The sequence below is a fragment of the Endocarpon pusillum genome, assembly GCF_000464535.1.
Source record: "Endocarpon pusillum Z07020 unplaced genomic scaffold scaffold1323, whole genome shotgun sequence".
NCBI classification, from domain to species: domain Eukaryota; kingdom Fungi; phylum Ascomycota; class Eurotiomycetes; order Verrucariales; family Verrucariaceae; genus Endocarpon; species Endocarpon pusillum.
In genome coordinates, this window is record NW_006915997.1 from 135,089 (window position 1) to 146,554 (window position 11,466).

The window sequence follows — 11,466 nt, forward strand, 5'->3', positions numbered from 1 at the left end:
TAAGAGTCTCCTCGCGGGTACGTTGGATTGGCTCCCGGCCAGGATAAACAGTGCGCCAATAAGACAAAGGGGACCGCGGCCGGGGCCTGTCGGGCCGAAAGGCTAAGAGGTTGCCCAGCGTTTGCTGCCTGAATGCTGGGGGAGACCGGGCGAGCAAGGGCGGCATCACCTTACGCCCAGACCGGCGGTGAGCTCGGGCCAGATTTCCATACCTTCGGCTGACATTTTTGGCCTAATTGAATTGCTCGATGCCGAATGCGCTGCAGGGAGTCTCAACCGTATCACGGCTTCATTTACTATGCCGCCTTCCCAGTTGAAGCAATTAAAGGCTTCACTACGGGATCAAGGGCTGGTAGGCCCGCAAAAATCTAAGAAGCAGAAGAAGCTTGCTGCTAAAGATGCAGGGAATAGACAGAAGCGGAGTGCCGCTCTCCACAGCATTCGAGAGCGCTTCAACCCTTTTGAAGTCAAGGCTCCGGCTCGAAAGGAAAAATTTGAGGTCGTGAGCCTGAAAGATGGACGAACGAAGAAAAACGTACAAGGCAGGCCTGGTGTGACAAAGGGACTTGGGGAGGAGCGGCGGAAGGCTACACTTCTCAAGGAGATCCAGAGTCGAAACAAAGTAGGACAAATCGTGGACCGAAGATTTGGAGAGAATGATCCTACAATGACACCAGAGCAGAGGGCAGCAGAGAGATTCGCATGGCAGAGCCAACGTCATCAGAAGAAGAGTTCTATCTTCAATCTTGAAGATGAAGCCGACGAGAATACTCAGCTTACGCATATGGGCCGCTTCTTGACATTTGGCGATCCCGAAACAAAGGACGATTTCAAGGAGGACGGCTTGCCACTGTCTGATGGCGGAAGTCATGGACACATAGAAAGATCGGATCTGGAAGACGACCTTGAAAGGCCAACAAAACGTCGCCGCTTGTCCGAAGACGATGAGAGAGACTTAGGTGATGACAATGAGGATATTAATGGTCTCCAATTACCTGAAAAGAAGAAGTCGAAGCAGGAGGTCATGAAAGAAGTGATTGCCAAGTCGAAGCTTTACAAATACGAGCGACAACAGGCAAAGGAGGATGATGATGATCTGAGAGCCGAGTTGGACAAAGGTCTCCCGGACTTCCTAGAATCAATACGAAATTATCGAAAGCCTTCTCCACCTCCTTCGGCCATAGACAGATCTGCGGCTTCTATTAATCCCGACAGGGCTGCTCTTCTTGCTGGCAGAGATCGCGAGGAGGCTGATCATGAGTATAATGAACGAGTACGACAGATGGCGATGGACAGAAGATCGAAGCCGAGCACACGAACCAAGACAGACGAGGAGAAGGCGGAAGAGGAGGCAGCACGTCTAAGAGACCTGGAGGAAAAGAGATTACTGAGAATGCAAGGAGCGCCAGAAAGCTCAGATGATGAGAACGGGCAAGATATCGAGATACCCGAACACGTTGAGGAGGACGATGCAGAAGCATTTGGACTTGGTCAGTCAAAAAGGCCAAAGGAGAATCTGGACGTGGAGGATGAAGACGAATTTGTTCTTGACAACGACCTTATAGCAAGCGATTCCGAAGCAGATCTTGCGACAGATGACGGAGTGTTGTCAGAAGAAGAACCGCTGCAACTTGAGGACGACGGAGACGATGATTTTATCAATGGGCTTGTTCTGCCGCCAGGTCCAACCTCTCATGAAACCCAATCTTCAAACGATGAATCAAGAGATACTTCCCACAACAGGAACTTATCATTCACATACGCCTGCCCTACAACACATGAGGAGTTCTTAAAGATTTTGCAAGGTACAGATGTGAGCGACGTACCTACTGTTGTTCAAAGAATACGAGCCTTCAACCATCCTAAGTTGAACGCTGGAAACAAGGAAAAGCTGGAGGCCTTCTCTGCCGTTCTTACGCAGCATGTCGCGTACCTAGCCGACCAAGAGCCAGATGCCCCTTTGGCCGTACTTGAAAGTCTGCTTCGTCATCTGCACTCGCTTGCCAAAAGTCATCCTCATGCAGTTGCCACCGCATTCAGGGCTCATCTCAGGGATATTGCTGACAATAGACCTCTCAACCTTCGCGCGATGGATTTTATCATACTGACTGGAATCTCTACTATATTCCCGACGTCTGACCACTTCCACTCTGTTGTCACTCCAGCCGGGCTAACAATTGCGCGCTTCCTGGGTCAAAGTCCGGCAGTAACACTTGCCCATCTCGTGAAGGGTGCATATTGCTGCACGCTTGCTCTTCAATGCCAGAGTCTTTCCCAGAGATATATACCTGAAGTAATGGTCTACATCCAGAAAGCGCTGTCGTCGCTCGGGACTGCTGGCTCGATCAGTGCAGCGTCGATCATCCGAAGTCACCTCCCTGAAATGTCTCCGTTGCGACTCCTCGATGCTGAAGCTGAACCTTTCGCATCGTTGCGTTTCCAGGATCTCTTCGCTAAGCCCCCACCTTCAACCACGGATAACACCTCTGATGATGACGCTCCTGAGGCCACCGTTACCAATAACAAACTCAAAGCGACCCTGATATCTCACTTCCTCACCCTCCTCAACCACGCCGCAGACCTATGGCGCCGTAAATCCGCCTTCCCCGAGATCTTCAAGCCCGCCACCCTCCTCCTCCAAGCCATGCTCTCCCAAAACGATTCCAACCTCCACCCGAGCCTCCTCACCCACCTCCATACTACCCTCCAAACCCTCACCGCCCTAACCACCTCCTTTCTGCACACCCGCCTCCCCCTAACCCTGCACTTCCACCGCCCCCTCGCCATCAAATCCTCAATCCCCAAATTTGAAGAGTCCTACAATCCCGACCACCACCATGACCCGGACCGCGAACGCTCTCAGCTCAACAAGCTGAAAGCCGAACACAAGCGCGAAAGGAAGGGTGCGTTACGCGAACTGAGGAAAGATGCAAATTTCATCGCGAGGGAGCAGTTGCGGGAGAAGAAGGAGCGGGATGCTGCTTACGAGAAGAAGTTTCGGAGGCTGGTGGCGGAGATCCAGAGTGGGGAGGGGCATGAGGGGAAGGTCTTTGAGAGGGAGAAGGCGAGGAGGAGGGCGAGGAAGGGGTGAGAGGCTGCAGGATGGATGGGTGATGATGGGTTTGTGACAGAGAGGGTATTGACGGGAAATGGTCCTGTTGGCTTTCTGTTAGTGTAAGAAGATAGGATCATATGACAGCGGTGTGAGGACACCATCAGCAGTATCTGTGTTGGTGTTCAAATCAAGCCCATCCAGCTCAGCTGTCTAATCATCAGCCTGTCTCCAACCCACAATGGGCTATGAACGACTCCGTCCCGATGCAACGCTAAATGCTAAGCACACCCACCCATCATGCAATCTACAGCACATCACAAAGTACATGCATCGCCTGCAAATGCAAATGCAACATCTAAATCCAAACTTAAGCACTAGTAACCTGTGCAATCACAGCTCATCTCTAGTCGGCAGATGAAAATCCCACGACCTCGGCGGCACCGGCAGCCCCAACCAATAATTCCACAGCCGATTGATCTCCATGATCATGATGGCCCAGGTCTTGAATGGCAGGCTGATCCAGCTGGATAGCACGTATTTGTATGCTCGCCAGACGAGATCGATCTCGGCCCAGAATTCTTGGCTGAAAGATTGTGGCGCTGGTGTTTCATCCTCGTCGGCGAAGTCGTCGTCCGGAAAGTCCTGGAATTCGTCTTGTTGAACAAACATTCTGCGGCCTGGTTGCGTTTCTGGATCTTGACGGGTCTGCTTGGTGGAGATAAGGTAGTTATTGCTGTTGTTGTTCTTGTCCTGATCTTCGGCCTTGATGGCGGCTCGGAAATGCTGGATTGCTGTAAGGCTGTGGGAGATGCGAGCCAGCGTGTTGACGAGGGCGACGAGTTCTGTTCGTCGAAGGTGCGGATTCTCGCCATTTTTGGTCTCGTCGAATTCGAAGAGGACTTTGAGAGCTGCGCCATAGCCTGCTGTCTGGAGTTTGCCCCACAGCCGGCATTTGTCGCAGCCGACACAGTCCATCAGACGAGAGACATTCCGGAAGCGATTGCGAAAATCCTCTTTAAGTTCCAGCATGGCTGGATCTTGAAACATGCGGGATTCGTCGAAAGTGGGAGGCGCAGATGTAATACGACTGATTAGCTCTATGACTCTTTGCTTGGTTTCAAAATCCTGGGCTGGGTCGCCTAAACAAAATGTGTAATGCTCCAAGTGCTTCTGCAGCTTGGCGAGTGCTCGGGTGACCAGGGCATAGTTGAAGTAGAGATTCGAAACCCGCTCGGGATGTTCGTGCAGTCGTTCTTTGTAGCAGTCAAGATTTCGAACCCACTCTCCTGTTGTCTGATTGAAATAGTCCCAGCAGATGTGGGTTGAGATCGAGGCATGCATTCCACTGATGATCCGGTAGAAAGCCCTTTGCTCCAAGCATTGATCGTCTAGCGGATAGGAATCGTCCTCATGACTGATAGGAGATCCCACCTTGTGTCCCTGTATCATACTTCGAAGGTCTTTGGCAGCGTCTAAGGGTGATGGTCTACCAAAGGTCGATAATTGGGGCGGAGGTCGTGAGAAGCAATTTTCTTTGTATATGGCATCCCAGACTTGACGTGCACCAGGTCCAGCATATCCAGTAAACCTTTCTGTGTTGTTCACCAGACTGACATAGTCACCTTTTGCGGCTGCGCCTTCATCTTCAGGAACACAGTAATCCCTCTCATCGCATTCGTCGTCATACTCCACCACACAGCTCTCATCCACACCTTCACCTAGCATACCCTGAAGAGGTCTAGCCTTCGGTCTCTCTTCTTGTTGCTGTCTCCCAGGATGATTTGCATGCAAGCCTTCAAGCTTACTTAACTCTTCCACTCGCCATACAGGAGGTATATCCTCCTCATTCTCCAATGTGTCCACTGCACACGCTCTGTTGCCACACATGGAATTGGCATCTGACCAATATGGACATTCTTTATTGAAGAGGTTTAGTCGGTAGTATGCGAAGAAATCTGTGGACTTGGTAATTGAATCTAAAGACTGGAAAAGATCGGAATTCAGTGACTCTAGCGTTGCATACGAAGCGCACGCATCCGAAACAATTGACTTCGGGTCTATCTGTAGTCATCTATTAGCGATATACTCGACAAGTTCGTGGACAAAAGCACATACTGCGCATACATCTGCAGGACCTGTTTCCACTTCTGCAGGTCTATGCGATCGCGCTGCACTTGGTTGCAACAGAGTGAAGACAGCCAAATAGAACAATGACGCCGCAGAACGCATTGTGAATGTACGAAGAGTGTGAGGAAGGGTGAATAGATGTAGCCGAAGAGGTAGCAGGGAACAAGAATTGAAACAAAGGACAAGGTGGCTTCACAGAAGTACTGCTAAGCCGACTTGGTAAAGAAAATTTCGGTAACTACCAGAGATCGCTTGCAGGAATAGAAAATGGTCAGAGGACCGGAGACGAAAGCAGAAGACTTCCTGAGGTGAATTGTGAATTGTGACTTGTGAAACCGCCCATGCTTCTGAGGAGGATCCAAGTTGGGGAAAAGTGTCAAAGTTCCTAGTTCCTCGTTCCCTGTCACAAAAGGAGGATGTGGCGTCAGGTATGGCTCCTTCTGCATCTGTGGGGCTTCGGGCTGATGCTATTTAGGAATACCGCCTGCAACGGCATTATATAAGCTTGTTCCTGGTTACCGGCAATGCTGGTAATTGAAATCAAGGGCACCACCTTCTGCTAAAGAATCAGGATATGCGGAGAATGGTCACCACAGTCGAAATTGTGTTTTCAAATGTAAGGAGTGTCCAGACCAGGCCTCTTCTAAGCACTGTCATAACACAAAAATGGTGTTCTGGAGGCCACCCCGCAGCTGCTGGTTGCCGCAGGCACCGCGCCGTGAACACCGCACCATCAGAGGTAAACAGTTGACAGTCTTCACTACCTCGCCAGACCCTGTCCTCACTTATCGTTCCCCTTATATTAGCGACGCATGAGCCTTACCCTACCACTTGTTCACGAACAACAACTCCATTTTTCCTTGAAGCGGACAATACTCTCAAACAATCATGTCGCTTCCAGTGGAGGCTACTCCTTGTCCTACCAGCGCTGCTAGCAACGAGCTCCTTGATCTCCGCTCGAACTATTCAGCAATCAACCTAGGCGACAGCAACACCACGTCGGAAATCAGCTTCACAACTGATTCAAAGATCTTTTTCCAAGCTGCAGCAGCCAAACGACCGGCCATTATGAAGAGACCAAGGAGACCAGGCACAGCGGTCGACTTTGCAGTACATCAGGATAAGGGACCAGACAGTCGAGAGCACAACTTAGGCAAATCCAAAAGATCGGTTCCTACCGCAGACAAGTTATCAGTCCTAGCACAACCTGCCCAAAGACTACGTTCAACACTCAGCTTCAATCCACCATACCCAGATCTCGTCCCGTTCCAGACTACGACCACAACGGGCAACTCAGAACAAAGTATGATGGCCACAGACAAAGCGACCAAAGTGCAGCCGGTCGTTAAGAATAGTTTGCAACACGTCCCCATACGTGGAAGCGATGTAAGTATTGAGAGGCGAGCTAGACGCGGAACACTCTACATACCTCCCGAAGACACCACCATGCCAACCGTTTGGATGGGTGTGTTCAGTCCTATCAAAGATGTTGGTTTCGGTGACGAGAATTCAGTTGACGGTGCGTCAACCGATCTGACAGGTATTGTGGCTCAGATGGCAATGAAACGTGGTCCACGACAGTCATCAATCATGGGAGCTCCACAACGTGCACCTCTTCGTCGATCTTCCAGGCCACCGCAGGAGACAACGATCGCTGAAGACATCCCGGGCCGCTTAACCGGAAAGGAAAATCTACCTCCTGGGCATGAATCTACTGGCAACAAAAAGACGAAGAAGATACTGGGTGACTCTTCACAGAAACCTCGCCAGACTTCCAGAAAATCAACATTTGACAACATCAAGAAGTCAAAGCCATATTCTTACGGTGTGGAAACCATGTCTTCCAAGGCCAGCTGCTCACCACAATCTACTCAAACCGGAGAGCTGTACAAGCTTCAGACACAAGTTGGTAGTATCGTCTCAGAGCATGATGTCAACCGCAACTTCGCCCGCCTTCGACTCAATGCAGGAGAACAGGGGGTTGTGCGTATTGCGCGCTCAAATGAGGTGCTGAAAAATTCTCCACAGCTCTCGTCCGCAGATAGGATTGAGAAGCTTTCTACGAAAATCATAGTACCCAAAGTCGTCAAACCCCTGCTTGATCAGAAGTATCCCGTTCTATTCGAGGACATTCAGTCTCTATCCTTGTACAAGAACAACTGGCTGGATCATGAAGAGATTGCCGTCACCCAGCGGATGAATGAGCTGTTTGTTGCTGCTAATGGCCCTGCTGATGTTGGAAATCCTTTCACGAAACGATCGCAGCTATTCGTCATGTACCAAGACCAGTCATTTGTGTTGCTGCACAAGCGTCTTCAAGCATCTCTGCTCTACGGTGCTCTTGCTCTGCCCAAGGAGACATTGATGAAGTCTTCCAGATTATCCGAAGATCTTGGCATGAAACAGCATTTCCTCAATCTCTGGTTGAACACCTACGACCTACAGATTCTCCAAGTCTGTGCAGAAGTTGTCATTGGCCGCGAATACTCTGACAACCCAAAGACCGAGTGTAATGCTCAGGCCAACTCTTGCTCGACCCAGAAGGCTGTGTCCAAGCTGTCACAATTCCTGGAGATATTCCTGATCCGCAATGAAGATGCAACTCCCTCTGACGACGAAAATTCAGATGTAGGCACAACTGGCATCCAACACACTCTCCTCCGCAGCCTGATGCTCATCAAACTCCTGGACACCGCCAAGACCTCCTCCTCGCAGCCCCTATTGTCTGGTTGTCTCTTCCAGCCTTCCTCCCAACACAAGAGCTCCACCGCCGTGATCCAAGCCCTGGCGCAGCTACTCAACCCTGCAGCAGGCAACATCGTCCGATCACTCAACCACCTCAACTACACCGTCAGCCACATTCAGTGCCCCCTTGAAGAATACGACTACCACATCACCAACCTGGCCGTCGATCTCCGTGATGGAGTCCGCCTGACACGTTTAGTTGAGCACCTCCTTTTCCAAACCTCCTCCCAAGCTGCCGGCGAAGAGAAACACTGGCCACTATCAGCACACCTCAAGTTCCCATGCTTGGGCCGCGCGACGAAGCTGTACAATGTCCAGATCGCCCTGGATGCGCTGAAAGGTATCAGCAAGGAACTGGTGGAGGATGTCAAGGCGGATGACATCGTGGACGGGTTTCGCGAGAAGACTGTTGCTCTGTTGTCGGGTCTTGTTGGCAATTGAGGTGTTTTTGGGCGGTGGTTTTTTGGGGAGGAGATAGTTCATGACTCAAACCAAGTTTTATGAGTCTTTTGCGGCATGTATGAAGGGCACCAGGAGTGTACATCAGCATAGCATAGCATAGTCAATTTTAGCTTAAAAAAATGAATCAAAAATTCATTCCAAAGTTTTGATGTATATTTTGATTAATCTGGAGCCCTCCACCTCTACCTCTGCTGTCCTTATACATCCTTACGGTGCAGGATTAGAAGGAGTGGACTCATGCCAGATTAAGTTGTTGAGATATCGTCCTGGTGCTCGTTGTTTTGTTTGGAGCTATGGACTTGTTTATTGTATTTTACATCTGATGAAAAGCGATAGTGTCCGTGGGTGGGCACTGCCATTGCTGATCATCTCAATGTGCATTTCTGGGTGGCTGGGATGATGGGAGGGACCAGGGCACTCCAGCATTCATTCTGCACACTACATGTACTTAGGGTTTCTCAGAATGCTCATTGTGACAGGCGGGAGATGCAGATGTGATGGAGGGGGGCACTGGTTCTACGAGGAGTTTCCAGTTTCGCAAAGTGTTTGGAGGGTATGGAATGGTTGAAGGGGATGGAGGGACGGGTTTTCTACTATTGTTGTTATGTAATTATTGCCAATAAGTTACAACGTGGTTGCCGCTGGGTATGAGGTTCGGATCCCCTGGGATAGATGGGCGGATAAGGACAAAAATTCAAAGCGGGTACCTTGAGCCTGTGGGTGGGGTGCATGCACGGACCATTGAAAGGTGGCTGGCAGACCATAGACAATTGCCATTTTTGCAAGTATGCCTCTTTGATAACCCTTGACCTCTCGGACAAATGATTCATCCGATGCGGGTTTGTGGCAAAGAGATCTTGAGACTCCTAGAAAGACGGGCCCGGGGAGGAACAGAAAACTGGTAAAGTCTAAAAAAGCCATCCATGGCAAACGCTGTTCCGCATGATCCTGTCGGCAAAACAGCACTCGGTCCAGATCAGCCGACAGGATACAGGAAAGATCGTGCATACTACTACGTACGCCGTAATTGGGTTTCTCTCCAAGTCTTTGTCTTCGCTTAGAGAGCCACAGCATGGATGTGTGCTTGTTTGTGGTCACTCACTAGAGGCTCCGCACCAGAGCATTTGTTGGTAAATAATGGAAAATCACGAATGCTGGTTGGCTGCATCCTAATCTGAAGACATCCAACCATCTTTCAGATGCCCAGATAATCAGCCCTGTACGTAGTACTCAACTACAGATCTCGACCCGTCGGAAGCTCTCTGGGCTTCCGGGGTTGTAAAGGTACATACATCTGCATGTACTACGTAGTTTGCAGGTGCGCATCCGGGGATGGATACCGCGGGTTTAGGTTAACGGCTACTTTAGCTTAAAACCTACCAGCATTCGCATCCGGTGCAGATCTTCGCCTTTTGGGGAGGACTTGAGATATCTAATAGGAGTGGATCAGTTGCATTTCGAAAAACAAATGTTCTCAGAGAGCTTATTCGAGGTATCGCAGTAGATGATGACGCTCGAAAGAGAACAAGAAATTATCCGTCGACAACGGCCGGCTGTTCCCTCCTCCGCAGCCGGGGCCTTGTTCTTTGCTCTTCACATGCCTCTCTGGACCAATTCAGCGGCTTGCGCTGCCAAGTCAGTACCGGTGACCATGCAGCTGTGACGTTTCAACGCTATCTAATCTCAAGCAATTTCGAATTGCAAGGGTTCCCAACTTATGAGAGCTGTTCGGTTTCGTAGCGTTGAAAATAGTTGGTTGACTATCGAATTACCATAAGGTTTTGGCTTTTCGTCACCCGCATATATGTATGGGCCGCTGATCCGTAAGGACATGACCACCACACTCTGTTATCCAAACATTGCCCCCCTAACACTCTTCAAGATGGACCTTGGATCTCGACGGTGGATGCGACACGTGTTGATGGATGCTTGGTGGCAGCTAGTGGCACGGCTTCATCTTATGCACTGAGGCAACTCACAGTGACGACGCTAGGCGTGGTCTGGCCACATCTATGGGATAAACCAGACAAGCATAGGTTGTTGATTTTACTCACCAACAAAGGTTCCAAGGGCTTAGTAGACACGGCCGGTGTAGGTATTGAGATGGCAGGTTGTGGAGCGTCTCGGACCTGGCGTCCGGGGCAAGCGCAGCTGACACACAAAGGCCAGGCTAGCTTCCGCGAAGATAATGAAAGAATGGAATGTAAAACATGATTGAAATGTATGTGGGTTTTGTGCAGACACATCGGTCATGAATATGTCGATCTCTTATCAGGAAACGCAATGGTAGGATGGTAGACCAACATTGATCAGTTGGTGCTTTGTGGTCCAATTGCTGGTAGATGGAAAGTACTCCGCAGGCGAGGTGCTGAACTCACCACGATGAATGATAAGAGGTAGCTTGGCATGATAGCATGGTGTTTGTAGCAAAGATTCAAGAGCTGATGGGTACAGATTGGAAAATTGAGGCGCAGGAAATCCACCTCAGCTATGCGAGACGGCGGCAGATTACAGATCTGCGTTGAGTCAAGGGATCTGAATGCTTGCAAAACAATCCTTTCTGCAGAGCTTTGTGCAGCTGGTACGTCAAAGTAGGGACGGGATATGGCTGTAACACGTCTCCAATTGCGTCGCATAAAGTAAGGTATGGTACGGTATAGTATGAAATTGGTTAAGCCAAGAATGATTGGCTGACTGCACCATTCGATTGCTCTGTAACTACTCCTCTGTCATCCCGGAGCATTTTGATTCAGATTGGATGCAATGGTCCGAAAATTTGGTCGTGAGGACTAGCCGTGGCCCAATGGGTGGAGCCCTTACCAGGGCCCCACTTGCAGGGGGGTACCCCCCCTACAAGCCCGCGCGCAGCGCGTGGCTCTCACCATAACGCCCATATCAGCGTAACGCCCATCTTGATTTTCTTCCAAATAGGGTGTATTCTTCTGCGTATAGCTCCACCACAGTATGGCCGATTCGAATGAGGATATAGATGAGCGCGTAGAAAAGGCTGTACAAGAGATTCTTGCAGAACGCGAGGCAGGGGAGTTCCCTGTTGTTGCACAAATTAGATCGGAAGA

General features: G+C 50.1%; 3 protein-coding genes across 3 annotated transcripts; 2 read left to right on the forward strand and 1 right to left on the reverse strand.

Annotated features, from left to right (window-relative positions):
• Positions 1-298: 298 nt before the first annotated feature.
• On the forward strand, positions 299-3,091 carry EPUS_03925 (uncharacterized protein; the record flags this gene model as incomplete). The annotated part of the gene is made up of 1 exon (XM_007801680.1): positions 299-3,091. The coding sequence occupies one exon, from the start codon at positions 299-301 to the stop codon at positions 3,089-3,091; it is 2,793 nt and encodes a 930-aa protein (XP_007799871.1).
• A 354-nt stretch (positions 3,092-3,445) lies between these two features.
• On the reverse strand, positions 3,446-5,284 carry EPUS_03926 (uncharacterized protein; the record flags this gene model as incomplete). The annotated part of the gene is made up of 2 exons (XM_007801681.1): positions 3,446-5,116; positions 5,171-5,284. The coding sequence occupies 2 exons, from the start codon at positions 5,282-5,284 to the stop codon at positions 3,446-3,448; spliced, it is 1,785 nt and encodes a 594-aa protein (XP_007799872.1).
• Positions 5,285-6,070: 786 nt separating this feature from the next.
• On the forward strand, positions 6,071-8,368 carry EPUS_03927 (uncharacterized protein; the record flags this gene model as incomplete). Its single annotated transcript, XM_007801682.1, has 1 exon — positions 6,071-8,368. The coding sequence occupies one exon, from the start codon at positions 6,071-6,073 to the stop codon at positions 8,366-8,368; it is 2,298 nt and encodes a 765-aa protein (XP_007799873.1).
• Between the last annotated feature and the right edge of the window lie 3,098 nt (positions 8,369-11,466).